Here is a 24,550-nt window from a genome sequence, read left to right on the forward strand (position 1 = left end):
ACAAAACAAGAAGCAAATTACAGCAACTGGCCACGATGCAGTCTGTTTCTTAGCATTAATAGCATGCCATGTCAGAGCCCAGAGTGCAGGATTCATTATTGCCTTTGTTGTTTGAAGCGGAGCAGAGGCAGAGTACACTGCATCCTTGACTGGAGAGCGGAGCAGGGTGGGGCAGCCGGCTCAACAGGAATTCAATGTGTTGATCACGTTGACAGCTACTGGAGCTAAAAGTTCCCTGTCATTCAAACTCATCACACTCTTCTGTGCGAGTGTGATGATGTTTGTATAACAGTCATCACGCTGATTACAGTTTTTAGGCATCAGTGTTGGTAATGAAAGGAAAAGCAGGCAGAGGCTTGAACATGTCCGCTACTACAAAGAAAGGAATTACATAACTGTCTGTTTACTGGCAGGAAGTCATATTACTGAAAAAGCTCTTAATTTGAGATGACTGGATTAATGCCATAATTATTTGTCAGATGACTGAGCTCCATTCTGTGTGTGAGCGTTGCCAGAGGACAAACACATTGAAACACGGCGCATGTATCCACTGGAGCAAAAAACAAAATAATTATCTGACCTCCTGTGAGATAGAAATAAAAGGTTGTTTCTACCCACCAAGCTGGAAGACGGTGATATCGCTCTTGACTCCTGGACCCGCCCCAGTGCTGGCTGCCACCTCCACGCTGTAGCGGATCCCCGGGGCCAGACTGGGAATCAGCACGGATAAGGTTGAGCCGTCAACTGTACGGTTGATGTGGTACCTGCTCTCGTTCCCCAAGCACCAAATCTGCCATAACAGAGACAAAGACAAAGTGGAGATTGAGGCAATGTTTTGAGGGATTTGTGACAACATTCGGCTTGGTAGCTGCCACCAATCTGTGTCCTTGTAATTGGTCAGTGCTGCTATTGCAGCGTTTTGGCGCGCCGTGGGTATTGTGTTACATCTCTGAGGTAGGAAAACATTTTACAGCGTGGGTTTAAGTTTTACAGGCCGTGCTCAACACAGGGTCAGTATTTGCTGAGGTAGCCATAACATGTCTCTGTGCTGCCTTAAGCCCATGAAAAACAAATGGGGATCAGTAATCACCCCCATAACCCAATTTCAGCAGAAGTTAAGTGCTGTCACTCCCAGGAAGGAGAGCGGTCACAAAGAGAAGTATACATTCACCTCAGCGTGAGGCCTGGAGACCTCCACATCCTGAACCCCCCTGACATTCTGCTTTCTTTACCCCCTCACCTCCTCCCACCAGCTAACCAGGTTAACATACACACTTCCTGCTACACACATCTGCTCGTCGAGCGTTTGTACCTGTGTGATGGAACTACAAAGCCCTGAAATTTTTCTGTGTATCTTAAAATATTGCGGTGAGTGGAAGTGCCGCTAGGGACCGAGCTCGGTAATGAGCAGGGAACGCTCTCGAGCCGAACTTAAAAACCATGAAATTACTCTAAAGCCTATCACCAGAAAACATTTACCTGGAAAATTAACAGTGGCTTAACTTTTTACTCGCTCTGCCTCATCCCTCCCTTCCGCCACCAGCCTACACTCCGTGTGACACAAAAAGCTTTCCAATTAAAAAAAAAAGGACTTCTACAGCATAATGTATGAGAGGACAGCGCTGTCCAAAGTGGGGCCATTACAAAAAGAGCATACATTATCAGGCAAGGTGGAAGAAAAGGGGACTGAGAGAGAGGCGCTGTAGGTTGAAGGATGCATTAGCGCAGTCACGGGCAAAAGAACTAACGGATTATAATGGAGGTCTGTCGCTTCACGCTTATGTCCTTGGTCATTCTTATAGCTTGTTGTCCTCCACTCTGCTACACTGTTAACTGCCTGTATATATAATGTGGTGGTTTGTAATGTGAAATTCATTTTATTTCCATTTTTTCAATACAAATAAATAGGTGAAATATGCTATCTGTCATGGAAAATGTCAGACAGGTGGTCCATAAACAGCACTTAAAGCCAAACTGTTTTTGACTATCCAGCCAAATGCATTATAGGTGGAACAGCAGTTATGTTCTTATTAAATATGTATTATTAGCGATTTGTAATGTCTTTAAAATCAAGACAAATTATTTGACCTATGACCCTAAAAATGAAGATACTTCTCTGTCTTAGTATCACCTGAAAAAAGATATATAGGGAGTGCAACTGCAAAGTGGAGTAGCTACAATCTTCCTCTTATCTTCCTTCTGAGAAAATCTAAATCTAATTTTATGCTTTTTTTTCTTATAACATATCTGTATTTAATTGTTTTCATGTTTGCATGTTTAAAAGGTTGAAATAAGAAGAGAGATTCAAACAATCCTCAAGTAATATTGTGAGTTTTAAAATATTACGATGATTTGACATATTTTGTGTTATTGTAAAACGTATGCAAACCTTTTTTTCTCAAATGATTTGCTCTCACACATTATAATCTAGTCCCTGAGTAAGTACATTTTATGTGGTCTGCCTTGGTTTTTAGTTGGATCCTCTAGTTACTGCAACTTTTACATTGCTTTTTCTCTGAGAAAGAGCAAGATTGAACTTAGAAATCGTGTCACCAGATAAAACAGACATTTAAAAGTCAAATTTAAGTCACTTTTGACCAAAATTATGGTGCGGTTTGGCTTTGTAGGGCAGTACAGTAAAAAAAATGACACCTATCAATAAATACCACAGAAATTGCTCCTGCTGCAAGTCCCCAGATGTGTGAGTCTACTGTCTCCACCAGATGGCACTGTTTCACAACAGTTTACACCAGCTCCTGTGCTCTGACTCCTTTCCTCTCCTGTCTCTGAGTCTGTCATCGCACAGAGGAAGAGCACTGAGGAGTGTACAAAGGTGTGCCTCAACTAGGAATACATTACCTTTCCGTGTCTGTGCATTGTCTCTGTTATCTACTCTGTCTGCATCTTTGTGTGTCTCTACAATTCGAGTCCCACTTGCTCCGACCTGGTGTAACTGCTGGCTGTGTTTTTGTCACCTTGTATTCCTGGACCACCCCATTCTGCTCCTCTTCTGGAGGGGGTTGCCAGGAGACCAGGATGGCGGTCCCATTGTCCCCGCTCTCCGTCACCGTAACCTCACGAGGCGGGGCACTGGGGGCTGAGGGGAGCAGACAAAAGATTAAAAAAAGAAAAAACACACCTTCACATATGTGAAACAGATTTTCTGTGTCATAACTGCATGCAGTCTCTCCCAGTCTCCCATCATCCCATTTAGCTGTCATGATTGGTCCTTTATCTCTGCGCGAGACGGAAGCCGAGATGAGAACAAAGGGCTAATCATCAAAATTACGCTGCTTTTTATCTGAAAACAGAGTTTGTTTAACACAAGTGCTCTCGTGGGTAAATGAAAGCAAATAACTGTTTACTCAAACCAGACAGCGAGTTATGATGGTGGTGTTTGAAAGCGAACCTGTGGTCCAACGGTAATTAAACTGAAATAATTATGAACGCAACATAAAAGACATAATCGCCGTGTGTCTGAATGCTATCAAAAGAGGAATTTTTCTGCTTATGGAGGAACAAACATCGTGTTTAGAGCTGCGAAAACAAATATCAACAAAATTGGGAACAAAGGAGAATCCAGCACAGAAAGATCAAAACACTCCCACACATGAATCACACACAAAAACTCTATTAAACACTCTGCACTCGCATCTCGCTTAACTGTTTGCTGCAGATTGAAATTTGTAGTTGGGTTTCAACCAAACCTCATGAGACTGCCACAACCACACCCTATGTGAAATTAGTATAACACTTGCACTGGAGCGGCGTATACGGGTTTCCATAGGGCCCTTTAAAGAGCTGTACCAATGCATGCTTCAATACACCACATTTGAACAAAACATAATCCTGCCCTCGCTGCCTGCTGTGAACAGCTGTTGTATGCTCTCACACATGCAAGCTGTGCACATAAAATTGTGTAAACATGAAAACATGCATGCACACATGCAAGCTCTAAAGCAAACCGTGCACACAGTCACACACGCAGTCACATCCCCCCACCTTCCTCCAGCGTCTTGCCAATTTTGACATCACTGTCCGTCCCCTGGAATTCATTGAAGAAGGGGCGGACTTTGAATTCATATGTGACTCCTTTCCGGAGGTGTGGCACGACAGCGCTGTCCTCCCCTGGGGTGCGCACCTCGAACACATCCCACTCGCTCCTCTGCAGCCCCTCCGGTGAAGGCCTGTACATCACCTTGTAGCCCTGGATGTACTGTGACTGCTGCTCCACCTAGTGAACGGCAAGGGAACACAGACGGGTGTCAGCTTGACTTGATTAGCTGCTTCACAGTTCCTCGGTGGAAAATGATACAGCAATGTAATGGATTGTAGCATCTCTAGACAGCGACGGATGCGTGCAACTGATACACAAGGCGCTGTATGGAATGAGGTGCTAACTCATCACATCGCCCCTCTGTTTATCCATCCACATCTACATCTCTTTTTGACTGACTGTCTATGCGCCATTTGGAGCAGCAGCGATTTGTGCAAACCACAGTATGAGGTCATTGGCCAGAGGTTCCTCTAAGTCTGGAGCTGGTTAAATAGGGCCCAGGCTCCCAGAACAGCCTGTCTCATCCTGTCCCGCTCTCCAGTGTACTGACTGGCTGCTGAAGTCGAGGAAGAAGGAGGAAAAGTGGATGTTTTAGTAAAAGTTAATCGGCATCTGATGTAGCTAAACAAAGAGGAGAAATGTAATTGGAAGAGATTTGTCTGTTGGTTCAATTTAGGGATAATTAATGTTGCTTTGTTGGAGAAGAGAATAACCGCTAACCAGTAGGCTAATATCCCTGAGAGTCCCTGTGGAAGGCAAGCAGCACTGGCTTGTAAAGATTTTAGTGATTTCTTTATCCCTCCCCTGTAAAATATGCTGCCGGCTCAGGTGGTCTTCATTAGCCTGAAAGCTGTGCAACCATTTACCACAAGACAAAAGGAAAATGTTAAAAGTCCACATTGGGAATAGATTTAACCCCACAAAACAAGGAAACTGTGGTGTTTAACTGTAATGTCAGTCTCCTTCATGTCGTGTGTTTTTTCTGGTACATTCCACGGAGACAGGGTAACTGGGCAGTAATGTTTTAAATCAGTCTTGACATGTCAGTGTCCTTTTCAGTCCCATTCATCACTCACTGTGACACTTCATAATACCTGGGAATGCAGGGGTGGCCTTATGTCAAACCTGGGACTGTTCTTACCCTTCAGTTAGACATCCCACAGACTAATATCTACCATGTATAGTTTTATCGTCTTATAATCTTAAAAAAGAGATTATGTTAGATGACATTAACCACATCAGTTGAACGTCAGTACTTCATATTCAGCTTGTAACAGCAAGGAAACATCATCACAAGCCCTGCTTCTTCCTCTCCCACCTATCCGTTTCAACATCTGTTAGCCATTTCCACTTAAGAGCATGAGTTGGCCGCCTCTTCCTTCTCACTTATATTATTTTAACAGCCGTCAAGTGTTTTCAATCTGAGAGGGCACAGACTGGCACGCCACACACTGCTATACGACGCTTCATGGCTAGCAGAAGGCTGGGCGCTGCAGTCTTGCTTTTGGAGCGGTTAAGGAAGGTCCGCTGTGGGCAGAGCTGCAGATTTTTGGTCTCTGGCCAGACGACCAGTTCAGGCTCATGCCAGATGGACACTAAGAGCACTTGGACTGTGTGTTCTGGGCTGCTCTCCGCGGTGTCCTTCCTCTGTAGGGTGCTAGGACGTTAGCACATTAGCTCGGCTGAGTAGCCTGACAAATTGACCGTAGGCGTATCACTAAGCTAACCTTGGAGCTGCGGTGACCAGCTGTACCAGTGATCCATGTGGCGATCTGTAGCTTTAAGAAAAATAAGTGACAACAGTGCATTCATGGTGAAAATGATACTCACCGTCCACTGCACCCTGACGGATGAGGAGGAGAGAATGGTGGGGTTGTGCAGGTGGATGACCACTTCTCCAAGCTCCTTCTGGATCTGACGATGGTCCACACCCTGACTGGTTGGAGGGATATCTGCACGCAGACACACAGGCATAAAGAATTAATGATCTTATCTTTTACTACTGGAAAATCCAGAACACTGTGTACTGTTTCCAACCCAAGGGTGCAGTTCTCACCTTGTGTTTTCACAGCATCAGTGATAGGACTGGGATCACTCAGCCCGTAGGCATTGGCTGCCCGTACTAAGAAGAGGTAGACTGCGCTGGGCTTCAAGCCCTTCAGTACAAATGACTCAGTTTTCACATGCTCTGCCAAGGTCTGCCAGCTGCTCCCTGATGCATGACTGTGGACACACAAAAGAGAGAATTACCATTAAATAGGTTTTATTAGGGCAATGAAACTGTTTTATTTATTGATCGCCAAGCTGATAGTTTTACCTGAAGGCCTCTACGATATAGGAGGTGGGTGTGGCTCCAGCATTAAGATTGGGCTTCCAAGTGAGGGTGACCGAGGTGCGGGTAACGTCAGTGACCTCAGGTTTGGACGGGGCACTGGGGATCAGGTTTGGGTCGGTAGGTCTGTTTGGCTGGACTGGCACTCCAAACTCTAAAGGCGGAACAGACAGACGGAAAGAAAGGGAAAGAATGAAGTTTATTGCTATTTCCAAGCAATGGCTATTCAATATTACCTCTAGAATTTGGCTTTTTCTTTCACAAAGCAGAATGAGATCATTACAAAAATATCAAGAAATTAAAAATGGACCCAACACCTCACTATTAGGCTTACCGTGGACCTCTAAGTAGGCTTTCCATGAGGCCTCTCCGCTGGGTGTGGACGCGATGCAGGTGTAGGTGCCGGTGTCACCAAGCTGGAGGAGGAAAAGGGGAGGAAATTTGGTTAAATGTAAATCATGTGCCACAGTTTCCTGAACTGGTAGTTGTGTCTTTCCCTCTTTCTTCTTCTTGCCATCTCTCCCCCCACCGTCACTGCTCTGCTTATTGACATTCTGGTGGAGTCTGTAGCAGGCAGCTGTCATTGCCCGATAATCTCAATATCATCTCTTTCATAGCAGAAACCGGGGGAAAGCAGCTGGAGAGGCCAAGTGGCGGGGCACTGCTAGTCAAATGGAAAAGATTTCCACAGGATCACAGACTAATTGGAGACCTTTTTCTTTTTCTCTCTCTGCCATCCCGGAGTACAAAACATGCAAGTGACGGCTCTGTGTAACAGATGTGGTAATAATCTGTACTGAATTTGATATGGTGTAGTCATTTGTAGCTTTGTTATGTTTTAGCTCGGGAGCTGCAACTCCAGAAAGTCTTTTGAAGTTAGTTATTTTATTAGCTGAAAGTCTGCATTGGATCTGGATCTGCATCAAAATACACATAAAATAGAGAGAGGTAATTGTGTGGTACGTGTGCCAGGTTTTCTTAATTGAAAGTGCAGTAGTTCATGAGAAAAAAAAGGGCTGGAAAAAAGCCCTTTCGCTCGCACAATTCTTGGATCGTCACCTTGATTTTTGGATCCAGACCTAAAACAAATCAGTTCTTTCTTGGCGCTGCTAAATTTAATTGAACCGACTGACAAGTTTTTGAGATATTCTGCTAGCTAAAAGGCTGATAAACAAAACACAAAACATAGCCTTGCTGGCAAAGGTATATGGCACATTTTCACATTACTGCATTTCTAAAGATGTCTGCTGTCAACTGCAGTAAAGACAAATAATTCTGTTCTGGTTTGTTGGTGATGCATCGTACGCTGAGGGCTACGGTGCTGGTGTGTAAGCAAAATGAAGACAGAAAAACAGAAAGAGATAAATTGTAGTGTGAATGTGACCCTCAAGGTGTGTATTTATTTGTCTGGGTGGTAAAGAAATGTATTAAAACTCAATAATAACAACACCCGCACGATCACATTCACAAATTACCTCATGCATCAGAAACATCTTCATTAAAATGGTGTCAGGGAGAAATGACGAGTTCATTAATGTAAAGCGCCTGCGGAGTTTGCTCGGCTACGGCGGGAGAGGGGTTCAGACGCATCGCCTCCCGCCTGCCTAGCACCGGCGGCCCAATCACACTGCAATCGTGTCACCGCAAGACATGCCGGCATCCATCAGGACGCCGCAAACTGACGCGAACTCTGACCCCGTGACGCCTCCATCTGCAAGACACGTCAGCACCCCCTGCTCGCCTCTCCCAGAGAGTGTGTTCAGCATCGCACAGCTTGTAGTCACACACACACACACACACACACACACACGCGCGTACGCTCACACATGAAATAACTCACAGAACCCACTGTGCTCAGTGACTGACAGGAACTGCAGACTGTTCGACTTCACAGACTCCATTTCAAACCCGCGACAACTAACTGACAGCCCACTGAGAGCTGGTTGCTGGCAGGGAACACATGCTTTATTTACCAACCAGCGGGGGTTTGCCCGGCACATTACGGATGTGATATGGACAACTTTGAAGCTTATTCGAATGGATTTGGACATTAAAAGGCAGCCTAATAGAAAATCTTGATTAATAGCATAATTATATTTCTATATACATGTATATAGAAATGCCAGGCAGGCTTGATGTAAAAAAGACATCTGAGAGTGTTTGTACATGTGTGCAGGTGTCTCACCTTTGCATAGCGTATCTGCAGTGCACCTGTGTCCAGCTGTTTCACCCTGGAGTCATGTGTGGACACCAAGACGCCATCCTTCCTCCACAGGATAGTGGGGCTGGGGTTTCCTGACGCCACGCAGTTGAGGGCCACTGTGCCGTCCACAGCTACCGTCTGATTGGTCGGGCCCTGTCGGATAACTGGCGGCGGGCGATCCGAAATGACTGCGGAAGAAAGGAGGGGAATGAGCAATTACGTGGCGAGGAGGAGGGAGAGAAAGTGTGAAGGTGTTCATGTGCTGTAGCAGGCACAAAAGGAATCAAGTCAATTATATCCAGCTTGTGTGAGAAAACACACAAAAGGCATCTGACAAACAGCGTTCAGTAATGGGAGCATGTGAGAACTGTAAGGATTGTGGGAGAGGAATTAAATCCAATTTTAAGAACTGGAAACAATTTTCTAATCATTCAGCAGCAGGAGACGAACTTAGCCAAATAAAAGCAGCGTAATTAAAATGAAACGGCCTCTTCAGTCTTCTCGCTGCAGCTCCACCAGACGCCTGGCACTACACATACGGACGCTCGCGGCCAACGATCCCAGAGCCCCTCCCCCAGCCGTAAAAAACACAAAACAGGGGAGAAAAGTGCTTACAAAAAAACATCTAGCCAGAACAGACAATGTTATTAGCATGAGGACGTTTAAACTCCTCCCTGCCTCCCAGCCTGTGAACCCCAGGTGTTAAAGCAGTACACACGGACAACAAAGACAAAGAGGAAGCGTGCGTTCGACGGAAAGAGAAAGGCTGTAATGCAGAGGGTGGAAAAGAGACTTTAATTAAATGCATCCCATGCATTTTTTTCATTTTTATTTTGTCTCTACTGTGCGTGATCCATCACGTTCCTGCTACAGGTCGTCTGCCCCCCTCTGATTATTATTATCATCCACGGTACTATTGATGACTGTATTGCTGTCAGCACCACTGATTTAGTAGGAAGTTACATTCAGTGAGGAGCAATCAAATTAATACCTCACACAGTGTAAAGGCAACACATAATGATGTATATATGTGTCCATAGATCCTCAGAACCATGCTGCGGTCTAATCTCTGGTTCGCTTTGTATTTGCTTTTGTGCCGGGGATGGTGCAATTACTAAAACATTGTCAGCATGACCTGTAATTACCAGATCTGCCTGCGGAGAAGTGGTGGCCTCAGAGCGGCCTGCTCACTTTAATAACTGTTATTATTATCCAGAGAGCATGACAGAATGAGAGAGAGAAGAAGAGCAAGAGAGATACGGAGCATACCATCGCAGGCCTGACATGAAGAAGGACATTTGCTAAATGAAGGGATGAATCTAGGTGTGTCGTAGACAAAATAATAGCTGCCCAGATCTCTGTGGGAATGGTGGAAATGAAGCCAAGGTTAGTCCACCAGGCTGACAAGGATTGGCTACCAGAGTAATTAGAGGACCCAATCCAGACCTCAACACACAGCCACAGTCTTCCAACGGTAGACAGCAGCAAGCCAGCCGTGGAATACCAAAGGAGACATTAGCCAGTGTGAAGCCAGCGAGGCCAAATACTGAGCCACGGTCTGGGTGCACAGGCACCAGAGAGTCTCTACCTCTGACAGGAACACATTAAACAGGCCAGACCAAACCTCACAAACCTCAATTTGGATATTAATATGCTCTACAGTGCTACCACAGCATTTCAGATGAACTGCATTATCCTCGTGAGCCAGAGATGATCTGAAATACCAACATTTATCCACTCATTTTCTTTCACTCTTCCTTTAATTCCCTCTGTATGCAAGAACTGTGTTTAGAGAAGGCTGCTTACCATCAGTGACCTCGAGCAGAGCTTTGGTGATGACGCTGCCAGCGATGTTGAGAGCCTGGCAGCTGTAGTATCCCATGTCTGAACGTTCAGCATCAGTGATCGTCAGGTCTCCGGTCTGAGATACAGAAAATCGGCTGGAGGGTTGAGGAGGTTGGTAGGAGAAGAGGAGGTTCTGGAAACACATCACGTACAGGCAGAAGTTTATTACCAGCTATTTGGCTTGAATACGTTAATTGGACTTGCATCTGCCTTAAGGTATCAGCTAACAACTAATAAAATAGTTCCATCCAAAGCTTAGACTGAGTATACAAGCATGTTCTCTGCCATTTCGAAACGAAAAACCTTTTATCCTCGTTTATTTTGTTTACCTGACTGCCTTCCCGCTGCCAGAAAATGGCTGGCTGTGGGTTTCCAGTGGCCTCGCACTGGAAGGTGACGGTTCTGCCGACGCCAACCACCTGGTTCCTTGGTCTCACCACAAATGCCGGGGGCACTGGAGGACAGCCATGAGGGTGGTTAGCCATTGAATAGACAAACACGCCATAGTATATTATTATAATTCTCACAATATTACAGTTCCATGTGGTCTGGGAATTTTGAATGAAAGAAATCTGTTTGCAGCTACGGCCCGTGTATTCAAATCTCTCCTAACGCTTCAAGCCCTCTTTCCAAACTTTGCATTGTGTGTGTGTGCGGGCAGAAGATTAAACAGAGCGCTGATCAAATTCAAAATGCAGCCATTATAGATGTAATGAATAGAAAAAACAAGGGTTGCTCGCGTGCCCCTTCATTTGCATGGGCAAGGGCATGGACCGTTAAAATTTACATGGAAATGGGGAATAAATTTGAGCCATCTGTCCACGCTGACACCCTCCAATAGCGCAGGCCTCAACCAGGATGCGGTATCCATGCATCTTAATGACAAATTCCATCTCTTACTAAGTGTGGTGTCGTGGGCCAATGTCATCCGTGCAGCTCCACGGTGACACTAGGCCTTGCTGGTCTAATAGGCCATCTCTGTGAGGAGACACACCCTGAATTTAGAGGTCCAGGAGCGGGCCGGCGTAAACCTGGATATCTCCTCAAATATCATAAATCTGCTAACATTCTAATTATTTTCATACAGGGGCTGAGGTACAAAGCAATCTGAAAACTGTCATTGGAAATACAGACATAATCTGTCCATGAATAAGATGGAGTGTTTGGTAATGCATAAAAGGAGCAAATAATAGAATGAAATGATGCGGCTTTACCTTGGAGGCCCAAAGCTGAGCATATTTTTACCCATTAATGTCCTTTTGTCACTGTTGCCCATGACAACAGATACATGAGTGCTGATTGGTGGGTGGAGAAGTGATGGGAGGAGGATGGAGGGGGGTTGTGACAGCTTCCTGTCTCTGTCAGGGCGGTGAATAGGTGACGGGTGACATTTCAACTTACCAGACACGACTAAAAAGGAAACAAAAACACAACAACAAAAAGCCCAAAGATGAATAAATAAATCATAAACAGCATGACACAAAGATGAGAGATAAGGAAAATAACAGTGCGTGATGTCCATGGGTACAAGCAATCATGTTGTTATTATTATATGAATACAAGACATATTTCACCCACGGCCCAAACCCTGGAGACCACATGATACACAGCAAGGGATAATTACCATGAGTGATCAGGAATGCTTAAGATGCACACACACAAGAAAACACTGACGAACATCTGATTCAACATTCCTACTTATTCTTGGGATTTGCTCAAGGAGAGGAAAAATTCCAGATTAAGTAAAACAGAATAACAAAAAAAAAAATAGGCACACAGACAATAACATGAAACACATGAGACAGATGTTCTCTGCTTTGCAACATTATGCTTTTTGAACGTCCTTGTAACCTTAATGAGGCTTAGAGCACCCGGAGGATCAGGCAGATCACGGTCCTTCAAATGCAGCCTTGCAGATGCAAGATGGATTCATAAAACCACAAGGTGAATGTTAACTGTCAGTCTTTGGCCGTAAATCTCCCCCGGCCAATCGCTCACCTTATCTAATCTGTCTGCTTCAACGGCTCCCACGGAAACATAAACGCTGTCAGTCAGAGTAATGACCGGCCCCTCCCTCCTCCCCCTGCTGGCCTTTAAAATGCAGATAAGACTCACATCAAACACTCCCAAAAGAAGACGCTCACCGCTATCCGCGCGCGAGAGGCTCTAGATACACACAATCGTGAGAACATACACACTCACGAGTACACGACCCCCCTGAACACCTACACACATCCATTCATGTGTGTCTGAGCCTTTAATTAGGTAACCCTACCTCTCCCATGCTGCTGTGATCACAGTTGTGGACCTGGAGGGAGAGGTGAGCCTTAAATCTGACCGGGCTACTTTGTTGTGGGCTTTCCGCTAGCTTACAAAGCAGAGGGGAGTCTCTATCAATAAGCTGATCAGAGCGGTGGAGGAAAACACACTGAGCACTGTGGCCTCCAGCCCAATAGGAGGCAGGCTGCGTACCAAAGGCCATAACGGAGATATTAATAGGGATTTGAGCAGTGCTGCTGTTCAGCGGGCCCGACATCAACGCAGGAGCACGACTGCATGCAGAGAATTTAGCATGATTAATAGGAGCTCCCATTGGGAGGTCTGTAGCATGCTGTAAATGTCCTGTCCCTCTATGAGGTTCTTTATACTGTACGTCAACTTAAGGCAGACGCTACTGGTGAATAGGGTCTAAGTTTTAACTAAGAGATATCACGATGAAACTTCCCCAGTTGATTACTTACATTAAGACAATATTTTTTTGTATTAGAAGTTTCCTGAAATGTTATGTTAAAATATGCAAATGAGGGATTATCTCTTTTAAAAATGCACAAATTAGCAAGAAACCTGATAACCTTGATAAATCAAGGTTTCATTTTATTGACGTGAGAGTCAAAAATGTTTACAGCGGGAATTTGGGATCTTTTTTTTTCACTACATGAATCAGAAAATGCTGTCAGCAGCCATAAAAAAAACAATTTTGACTATGTTTTTTGGGAATAAAATCTTACATAAATCAGGCTATGATTGAAATATGAACAAACACTAACCTCCAGAATATACATGCAAATAAAAATGTAAAGGTTGGTATATGTAAGTGCTACTGAGGTGGAGATTCCAGGCTAGGAGTGTGAGTAAACCTCATTTTGAGACCCCGGCCTTTAAAGGCGCAATATGAATAATAAATACAAGAATAATAATTTAAGTTCACAACATTCAAAGATTTACTAAAATTATTACAAGCAAACCGACAGCAAAGCTCCTATGCTCGCTGTGTAAGCAGCAACAGAGTTAGCAGTTATTCTGGTGATGTGCTGCCCCCTAGGGGTTAAGAGTATGAATGCACAAAGTGGGCAATTCTTACATCATGCACCTTTAAGGATACGTATTGTAAAATAAAGGTGAGTAGGGTAAAAATATAAATAACAGATATCATCATAAAACTAACAATTAATTACTAACATTAAGACATTTTTTGGATTACAAGTATTCTGATAATTTATTTTTAAAGATGCAAGTGATTAATGTTAATGTGTGTTTTGGACATTTTCTTCTAGTGTCTCCCGCTAAATGTGGTTCTCATATCTTTGTGTGACAGTGCGCCATGCACAATGAGGGTCTATTCGATGGTTGGGATAAATCAAATGCGGAGATACAGAGATAGAGAGACACAAAGCATCCGTTGTGCATGTGGCGCCCGACCAGGTTTTGGTATTTATCATCACTGTAACAGCACGCAGGCTGCTGACAAGAAAGTTCCTCTCATTCTCTCTCTCTGTTGGCACCAGTTCCAAGTCTCCTTCCAGACCCTTTACATGGGTTATTAGCAACACTGCTCTGGGGACTACCATTCCATTCAAGACCCATTCTATACATAAATCACTGCTAACGGCAAACTTAACCAGCTGAGAAATAAAAATAACATGTTGATTTTCTGGACTCTGTCCAATATAGTCTTAAACAATGTATTTACATTCCTATGGAGGAAGTCCGCTGGTTGGGTTTAATTAACAAAATACAGTATAAACATTATCTAAGCACACCAGACCCCGATCAAAAACGCCCTTGTGTGATTCTTTAATCTTTAAAAACACACTCGTACTAAGCAGACTTAACAGCAGAACAGCCCATCTCACTGCTGCATTCTCATGTGGCTTAGATTAATGACTTTACGATGAAACTATAAATGTGGCTTATGACTCCGCCAATTATGTTTTCTTCCATCAATCACAGAAATATTTTACTTGACATATTTATAAGTCCAAAGGAGGTGTAGTAGACTGACAAACATGTGTGTAAGACAATAATTCACTGATTAAGTTAGCAACGAGAGCGGAGCACATTGAAAGAAAAACAGCCCGAGGCGGCACGTCCACAATGTCGACATTGTTCACCGACAGTCTGACCAGGGAAGGTGTGAAAGTCCCCCTCTGTCCACACAGAGCTGGATTCTTCTCTTAAACTGTCCTGCTCTTTAAAGGGATTTGCTTTGTAGGATCTTCAATATTGTCGGTCTTGCCGTATTTTTTAATATAATTTGCAGTGATAAGCAAGTTGCATAATGACACCGCAGGGAAAGACTTCTATATTTAACCAAAAATCCAATCTCAACTCAGTTGGTTTTGTAGTCCATTTACACATCGGAGCAGATTTAGCAGAAAAACTTGAGTTCAAAGAATATTTACATTAATTCCACTTCAGCCTTCAATATCGGATTACCCATTTTGCGGTGTAGCTCTCTCTGCCAGTAGCTCCCTGCCACTGAAATTATATTATTCAGCTGCTCGGTTATGCAGCGGCTCGGCAATCGTGCCCTACTTTGACTCTTGATGAAGGGTGACAGCATTGCCCGCTAAACCCACAGACTAAACTCATGCCCCCCACATCACTGTTGTCCTCGCTACTACAGCGGCATCTTACTACCTTTACATCGCTTCTGCTCCTCTGGCCTGTTTAGACCTACAATTACCCGGCTTTTCTTTCCTTTCCTATGCCCGCATCTGTAATTAGAAGCATGTCATTTCCGGGCGTGGGACTGTGGCCTGCTTGCCTCTAATTAGCTGGACTACTCAGTGCCCACAGCCTCCCTGGCCTCCTCATGTCCTGGTCTGGATGAAGCTCAGGGATCTGAAGAAAAGATGGAAATGTTTCTAGGAACTCTGAAAGCTTGGAGGTTCAGGAATCAGTTGGATATAACCATGAGAGCAGAGCGAGGATTCCTATGATTTATGCTGTGCCTTTCGCTTGACCCTACACTCTAAGAAAGCAATTTGCCCCCTAAATCTATGGCAGAGGTTCTTCTTTGCTGAAGGGTAATCAATTTAAATGATTTTACTTACAGTTTTCATGCCTTTCTAATTCTTATAACATGCTAGATTGCATAAAGGGTCAGTGAATTTCTTCTGCATGCAGGCAGGGAACAGGGATCTGGCCTGAGGTTAAGACATTTCATTTCCACCGAGGACAAGGGTGGTTTTAGCATTTCAAATATGTTGCTAAGCCTGGAGAACAGCGTATTGAACCAGCGCATCAATGCTGTTCCCTTTCATTAACTAAGCTTTCATCAGGGAGAGGGACAGAGTGAGAAAAGGTAATAAACGAAGCAGATATATTGACGTCGGTATTGGCAGGTGTGTCTAATCTCGCTCTTCAGTCCAATCCAAAGATCGGAGTCTTGTGGAGAAAATCAAGAAATAATTGCAAAGGGTAGCCAAGTGAAGATGGAGTATCTGTGTTCGCTGGTGGGGGTTGGCAGCGGAATAAAACTGCCCTGTCTCTTCATATCTCTGCTGCGCTGACTGCTGGGAGTGACATTAATATGACTGACCTCACCACAGAAACCTCTCCCCCTCTATCCTCTTCAACACAATCGCCCCCCAGCCCCAATTCCCAACCCGTTCTGCATCAGTGGTGAGCCACCACCAAGACCAACATACTCACTGTCCTCCCATCCAATCCTCATCACCCAGGCACTAAGCCTCCTCCTCCTTCCCTCCAGTCTTCTCTCACCCGACTCCCTACATTCCCATTAGTTTGCCGTTAAATGGCCCCTGTGTTCCTCTGATTCTCAGGAGGGTTTGGGGGTGATCCCAGCCCCCAGTTCCTCTGAATGGTTTCTTTCTGAATGTTCACACTGTGTGACCGGCTGCTTTATATTCCAACTGTGTTAATAAGATGTCCACTGGAGAGAGCCACGGGAGACACATGGATATTCCATAGGTTCAAAAATAGTACTGTATGTCTTTAAGCATGAAGGAAGACCGGCCTCCGGAGAAATGCCACTTGTATAGGGCAAATGAAATCGATTGCTGCTGAGCTCCCATGTGCCCAGCTCTACAGCTGTTATAGATTTCTCCGTTTTGTTTTATTAGAAATCAATCAGCTAATTGAGAGAGAATAGTTGAAAGTGATGACCGTGTAGCACTAAAGCTGAAGGCTATTATTGCAATGTGGCCGGGCTTAATTGCATTGGAATCAAGCTGCACAATAACCCAAAGTGGAAATGAATTTAGGATAGCTGCCCAAGGCCCTGTAAATGAAACATTTGGCCGGAGAGAAAAGTATTCTGTCTTACCGTGGACGGTGAGCGTGGCCGACGCCTCCGCCTTGCCCACCATGTTCTCGGCCACGCAGGTGTAGGAGCCGACATCAGCTGAGGTCAGACGACGGATCTTCAGGGTGTGGTCCTCACGAATCTCATATCTGGTTTAAAACAGGTGTTCGTGTATCAAATGTTGTCAGACACAGACTCACTCAGAGAAACATGCGTCAGCTGACGGCGCCGACAAAAGCGAGCAGAGGATCGAACAAAGGCAGGGTGAGGGTGAGGGAGGGAGGTATTGTGTGATGAAAGGGGACCAGCCGGTGAATCATACCTTCCTTTGGGCAGGTCACCGTCGTCCTTCCTCCAGCGCACGGTGGGAACTGGGTCGCCACGGGCCTCACACCTGAACTCTACGCTTTGGTCCACCAACACCACCTGGCTGCCTGGGCGACGTACGAAGCTGGGGCGCTCTGCGGGGAAAAAAACAGCGCACAAATTAAAAATCACAGGGCTCACAACAGTTGTGCAACACTTTTAATTAAAGGGTCACTCCGCTAATTTTACACATTAAAGTGTGTTTACAGGTCTTGAGGAGTACTACTGCACATGTGGAAAAAAAAGTAGTATAAAGTCATTTGGTGTCTCCAGAGGAAGCTGCATGTAATCTGATGCATTGCCTCCAGTTATGTCACTCAGTGGCTAGGTTGCATTGTGGGTAATGTGGGCAACAGATTTTGAAAAGCAGTCCACTGGTCTAACATTGCACAGATACTGCCTTTTTTTTATTCCACGCATTCTTCTTCCTTTTTCAAAACCTGTGCCTACATTACCCACAATGCAACTTAGCCACTGAGTGACAACACTGGAGGCAATTTATTAGACCAAATGCAGCTTCCTCTGGAGCCGCATATGGTTTTATACTACTTTTTTCCACATATGCAGTAGTACTCCCCAAAGCTGTAAACACGCATTACTGTGTAGAATTGGGGGAGTTACCCTTTGAATTAAAGTCATTAAATCTGTTGCTGCTCTCAATAAATCCTGGTTTTGCTCTATACAGTCAGGCTTTAGAGCCAAGTTGAACATTAAATTGAAATTTGAATGAAAACCAGTGGAAAAAGCTTCAAGATAAAAGGTTTGTTTAAATCATGCAGCTTTGGGTGCTGTAAGTTGTCCTAGAATGCAAATAGTGAAATTATGAGAAGTAATCTAATTGAGTTTGTCTACAGTGCCCCGACAGGGATAGTCACTTTATGGTTAACTTCACATAAAATGAGACAAAAATACAGTCTAGACCAGACAGTACGCATTAGTCACAAGGACAGGAAACAGTTGTGGTTTTGTCGATGGTTTTAATTACGCACGAAAAGACAGTAGATTAATTGAAGACAGGCCACTGAACAAGACCTGACACAGAGAGTCTAACCCCTCCTGTCGTCTTGTTAACCCCATCACCCTAAAGTCCAGCTCTGATTCTCTATGGTCACCAAATCCCAACAGCACAGGGTCACCACAGCGCTTATATTCACTCAGGCTTTCAGTCGTTCTGAACACATTACATCAGACTTGGTCCCAAAAACTAACCAGGCTGGTTTATGATTAACTAGAGTTTCTGTGTTGCGATACTCCCTCAGATGGACAAACACAAAAGCTCGAGGCTGGCCTCGTTTAAGCCGTGACACTATTATTTCAGTACAATTATTTATCCTTACGAAATCGGCTCTGTTGTTGTTCAGTCTGACCGATTATAAGAGGTCTCGGAGGAGAATGGGGGGAAGGAAGTAAAAAAATGTGGCGATAAAATCAAGAGTCTGGACATGTTTTCTGCGCGGGACACAGGAGAGTATCGGGTTCAGAGGTCGCTCATGGTGAAATAGGGTGCAGCTGGTCAGAGGAGGGAAGCTGCTGGGGCCAGCGTGGGATTCATAGTTAAGTGTGAGATTGGAGGTCATCTCACACTCTATCTGATAAAGGTCAGCGACACCATTTAGTTCCCTGGGAGATAGACAATCAAAGCTTAACATCTGGATTATGTTTCTCGCTGCAGACAAAGAGCAAAAAAACACACGTGTGGATGTGTGTGTGTGCACAGAGAGGAAAGTAGTCAACAGATTCTAAAAACAGACAAAAAAAGATAAATTACCAAGCACTGTAAGTTCGGCTATTTCACTTTCACGTTCTCCGACCATGTTTGTGCCGACGCACACGTACTTCCCAGCATCAGTCTTCCGGGCATTTGTGATCATCAGCTTCCCTCCTCGTATCTGAGGGAATAGAAGAGGAAGAGAGGAGGTGAGGGGCTAAAACATGGAGAGGAAGAGCAGCAACATTAGAGACTGAGACACACTGGGGGCCTGTGGTTGACGCACAGAAAACAGAGAACAGCATAGCTCAACCATTACAAAACATTTCCTGATTGCATTTAAGAACGCCTGTGAGCATTTAGTTACCAAGAAGCCATTACAACACCGTGATGAAATGTACTCACAAACTCATAATGGCTTAGTGCTAAAGTGTTTTTATTGGGATTTTGCTCTGCAACTCTCTCTCTTGCAGCTTTTTGCAGGTCCTACCCGGCCTCCAACTGAAGTCTAAATCACTATCGGCCGGCCTCTACCTCCTCGGGGTAAGCTGAGCCAAAGAACACTTTCCCAATCCAACACAACCGCAGGCCCCTGAGGGAACACCTGAGGCACTGCACAACTGCAAGCACTTCTGAGCTTCGGGACAGTTTTGTCTATTATTGTCGGGGAATGTTTGAAAGAAAAGGTTTCTTGGAATTTTTTTTCTGTGTGTGCCTACAACTGCAAGTGACAGCAAGTGAATGTACATTCAAGCACACACACACACACCCAACTCTGCAGAGTGAATGTGTGTTTGTCCAGGTGAATGTCATGTCTGTTATTTCCCAGGGCTTTGATTACAGGCCAGAGGAGGTGCTTTGTTCTCAGGCAGTCAGAGAGGCAGCCCCGGCCCCAGCACAGGCCCCTCAGCCCCTCTCTCAGCTCACAGCCATGCCAGTCAGCGCACAGGCAGACAATAGCACGGTGCACCAGTGATCTCTGTGCCTTGATAGGGCTTAAGGTTTTAAATGCACACATCAGCCTGGACCACCACCTGCAAGCATGTAATCGATACCCTCATTAGAGAAGCACTGACAGAGAACTTGACACGCAACATAGCAAAAATCTGCTTTCCCTGTGACTACCATGTTAATCTCAGAGCCTCCTATGTGTGTGTTCACTTGCAAGACGTGTCTCAGTAAATTTTCATCACTTGCATATGACAGACAAACTTATAAGAAGGTGTGTGTATCGACTTTACTTTCATAAAGTAGCCAGATTCTTGAGCTTTCTAACCGGACAAATTCTTCTGGATCTGAGGCATTCCTCAGCCCTTCACCCCTGTTTAATATTCATGGTAAAGCAGGAGGCAGAGGGACTTGAAGAGGCTGCGGAAGGCTGGCTTATTTAGGGCACCCTGTGGTGTTGGAGGGGTTTGAAGTATCATTATGTTACTGTTTGTTTGAGGAAAGGCTTAACAGCTAAAACACTGTGACACTCACAAAGGCCCAAGGTCAGGGCAGACCATGCAGCAGAGAAAGAGGGGGGTGTACTGTTGGGTCCACAGGGGCTTTGACATGAGGTTCCACTTAAGGCCCTGTCCACTCTATCCATATTCTTACCTCTGTGGCAGTTTCCCATTCTCCACAGGCATATTTGGAGTGCCAGAGCAGCAGGGACTCTGAGAGCCAGCTAAAGTAAATGAATGCAGCGAGCGGCACTCTTTTTCTCTGCATGCATATCCTCTCCACACAACACGGCGGAGCTGAAAGCCCCAACAATCTGACCATTATCCCTGCATTACAGGGAGATGGCTCTATCCTGTTGCCTTTTGTCTCATGTCATTTGGCAATGCTGATAATGAAAAAGCCCCTATTCAGTGTGCACTCTGTTGGTATTCGCGCAGCAGTTCATTTTCCAGACTGATAATTAGCCACAACTATTGCACAAAAGGAGGAGGACAATGTGCTGCATTTTGACCATTTATGATGCTCCCGACAGACTCTTGCACTGAGCAGACAATGGTCTGGGCTTAAATACTGGCATTTTTCCTGCTTCTGTTTATTTATCCTTTACTCATTGTTCCTGAAAGACCTGTTTGACTGAGTTGAGAGGAATGCCGCCAGCTGCTCTTAGCAGCACAGCAGCATTGCAGGGTAATAGACCCACCTCAGTTTTTATGGCTCAGTGGGAAACTTTTCACAACCGCCCCACATGAAGCCATGAATATATGTGAGATGGCACACAGCATGCCATTGGTGTTTACACACAGCTGACTAAAATAGATAGAAAAACAGAAGGGTTCCTTCTGATGTGTCTCTGAAGTCCGCTCCCTGCTCTTTATGTTGCGGCAACCAAAGCCAAGCCGACCCATCCCAGTAAAGTGCAGTGTGGAGAGAAAATCCCCACTGCAGGTGGTTTGGGACCTCGCTCAGATCACCAGCGATCACCAAGGAGACTGCACGTTCCAGCATGTTGCGTGGTGGGAGGAATGGACTGAACCAAACACAACAATGCAAGGGGGCCCTTTGACGAGCTCAGCTGTTCATCACATTATAAAGATCCCACCCTCTGCTGCTCTCTCTGCAGTCCATCTCAAATTCACTATATCATAAACAAACTCTGGACGTTGCTACATGATTGTCCCATTTCTGTTACATCTTGATCTGCTAACATGGGTGTCTACAGGAGAGCGTCCAGACTGCAGTCTGTCACCACAGTTGATTACTCATACTTAGTGCTACTTCAAAAGTGGTCTTTTGGGAAAGCTCAGTCTGTGAGGTTTTTTGCTTGACAGGAAGTTTACAGTGAGCAACACCAGCTGGTCTGCGCAGCGCTGTTAAATCTACCAGAGCCTGTTTTCAGCTCCAAAGAAGGCCCAACACTGCTGCAGGCTACAAGGACACAACTCTGAGTCATTTAGCCTGTGTTACAGCAGCAGTGCTCACTGCGTTTACTCAAAGGATTTCACCCATCGGTGCACAAAATTACATATACAGCAGCATGGATAAGTCTTCATTTCCACTTGCATGGGGCAGGATGGGCGTTAGTGCAGAAATGATGTATAAACGACAAATATAGTGTGCGTGTGCTGTATTAAGTGGGGGTAAAATCTAATTATGGCCAAGGCCATGAAAGCGAGAGCTGTGCATGATACTGAGTTGGAGCAGGCCTGCTTTGTACCTCGCATAGTCAACAGTATGAGGTAGTTTGCCATTGGTTGATGAGCAAAACTGGAAATGTAAGTGACAAAATAGATGAATGCATGTTCCTTTTGATTTCATAACAGAGCAAGATCAAATGCGCAACATCAAACGGCTTGAATGTCAGTTTAGGGAAAACAGGATGTTGAATTTTGCCTTAATACCTTCTGCAGTGGGCATTAAAGAGGTAGTAATCCACGACACATGTAGGATCCAAATGTGTAGAAAAACACAAGACATACCTTAAATGAAAAAGCTACAAAAGTTCACTATGTGGCATCGAGGTTACGTGCTTATCAGTAACTTCTGAATTAACCCTTGTACGGATATGATTTGATTCCCTTTAAACGTGATTATCCGCTTGTTCCTTTCAATTATGCTGCTCAGCGGCCAGACACGGACTCTTCATCTCCTGCCTGTGCAGCTCGGAGAAAGATAGAGAGAAAGAATACTTGCACTGTTTATGAGTTTAAATCGCGATCAGGGCTCAATGTGCTCAACCTCAGCAGGCCCTCACCGAGCAGAACTGTGATTAGTCATGTACAGTCCTTCGCTGGAGGCTGCCAGCAGCAATAAATCACTGTTTTAGCTTGAGCGAGTTAAGAAAATATATTGGGGACAACGAGCCCAGGCTGGATTCAACGCTGTGCTACGGGCACACAGAGTGGAACATCTTTATTAGTATGTTGTATTTATTATCTGGGGAAGATTTGATTTTCCATGACTGTGCCGTGAAGTTAGCCATCGTCAGCACTCAACAACTGCACAACACACAGAGCCTTGAAAACCAACCGTTCAGATTGTGAAAATGGGATCCAGACCCACAGCTACTTCTTCCTCACTACCTGCTTGTGTTAGCCGAATGCTGAGTCAGAGTCTTTTATTTCCCTAAAGCACACATCCAATCAGACACAACTAAAGGCCTCTTCCTGCTCAAAGAAAACGACCACGGGCACAAAGTCATGTTTGCTTGAAACAGTTTGAGCAAAGATTATTCAAGACAGGCCTTTAGTAAGCAAGCATGTCGAGCTGATTGACGCTGCAATGCCGGCTGTGCAGTTGTTTTAATTAAAGCTGAATAATTGGGGGTTTTGTTGCAAATCAAACGTAGGGAGTTGTTTGGATTCTGCAGGCGCTGCTGCTGCTGCTGCTGCTGTGCACGACTTTCTCCCCTTTGATTCAGCTCATTTCTCCTCCTGATCTACGTTTCTCCTCGTTGATTTCATCAGCAGGCCATCCCTAATCAATGCACTGCTGCTGGCTGATGGAGCAAGACTGATTCTATCTACCTCAGTCATTAAAGGTTGCAGCCACCAAAATGGGCTGCTTCGGGTTTGGTAATTGCTGTATGTGAATAATGAGCCAAACAAATCAATCTTTCAACAAACACTGAATTGCTGGTAATGACTTGACCTGCATCACTGGGTCATTCGATCTCATACATTTAAACACATCAACCTTATATACAAGGCAGGCTTCAGGCTTTTAGATGAGCCTACGTGTCAGGAATGACAATGTTACAAATCACAGCGGTTTCCAGATATATATATATAAAAAAAAACAGCTTACAGTGATCCTCTCATCTCGGTCGTCAATGTTGACTCCGTCTTTCTTCCATGATATGGTGGGTTCAGGATGTCCTCGTGGAGGCTGACACTCCAGGACGGCCGGCTCTCCTGCTGCCACGATCACATCTGCGGGGTTTTGTCTGAAGTCATCACGGAGAACTGCAAGAAAACGGGGAGAAAAACCAGTACATGAGTGATTGCAATACTTAAAAAATACTAACTTACTTAAAAAAAACAGAAAACTTGAAGCTGCTACATTTACAAAGCCTAGGGCAGATGTTAAGACAGCAGTAGAGGTGCTTCGGAACACATAATTCATTCTGCACAGTTGCCAAAACGTAAGACAAACATCGTTATTGATTTACTGAATCTAGCCTGCCCAAATGTCTTCACACCGACTAAAGTTAAATAAGGTACGGTGTATGGTGAAGGCTACTGTGCTTCTACATAAGCAGTTGCATGCTTTCTCCCATATAACCTTACTCAATAAGCTTTACAACAGCGAGGATGAGCACATATCTGAGCCCATCATCATCTTTAATAGCAATGACCTTCCTCTTTGTTGACCGAACTACACAGACTAACATGCAATCATGCACACACACACGCACACACACACACACACTCCAATACACACTGATCATCACCACTCCATCATCGCTTCTTCATCTCTCCCTGACACTCCATATTTACATCCCCCGCGCTCATACTCATACTACGCTATCTTAACACAGATGA

The 24,550-nt window shown here is 44.8% G+C and overlaps 1 protein-coding gene across 2 annotated transcripts in view; it reads right to left on the reverse strand.

Annotated features, from left to right (window-relative positions):
* robo1 (roundabout, axon guidance receptor, homolog 1) overlaps window positions 1-23,969 on the reverse strand; it is a 44,120-nt gene extending 20,151 nt beyond the window's left edge. For both annotated transcript variants that reach the window (XM_084350325.1, XM_084350324.1), the window contains exons 1-14: window positions 23,814-23,969; window positions 19,122-19,242; window positions 17,310-17,448; window positions 17,009-17,136; window positions 10,767-10,891; window positions 10,399-10,570; window positions 8,575-8,780; window positions 6,724-6,805; window positions 6,375-6,543; window positions 6,114-6,280; window positions 5,888-6,009; window positions 4,003-4,234; window positions 2,976-3,097; window positions 619-790 (exon numbers count right to left, since the gene is read on the reverse strand). In XM_084350325.1, the coding sequence (XP_084206451.1) occupies window positions 619-790; window positions 2,976-3,097; window positions 4,003-4,234; window positions 5,888-6,009; window positions 6,114-6,280; window positions 6,375-6,543; window positions 6,724-6,805; window positions 8,575-8,780; window positions 10,399-10,570; window positions 10,767-10,891; window positions 17,009-17,136; window positions 17,310-17,448; window positions 19,122-19,224 (1,939 nt within the window). In that variant the 5' untranslated portion in view covers window positions 19,225-19,242; window positions 23,814-23,969. The remainder of the gene's footprint in view (window positions 1-618; window positions 791-2,975; window positions 3,098-4,002; window positions 4,235-5,887; window positions 6,010-6,113; window positions 6,281-6,374; window positions 6,544-6,723; window positions 6,806-8,574; window positions 8,781-10,398; window positions 10,571-10,766; window positions 10,892-17,008; window positions 17,137-17,309; window positions 17,449-19,121; window positions 19,243-23,813) is intronic.
* Window positions 23,970-24,550: the final 581 nt, after the last annotated feature.

This window comes from Pagrus pagrus (genome assembly GCF_965226575.1).
Source record: "Pagrus pagrus genome assembly, chromosome: 4".
NCBI classification, from domain to species: Eukaryota; Metazoa; Chordata; class Actinopteri; order Spariformes; family Sparidae; genus Pagrus; species Pagrus pagrus.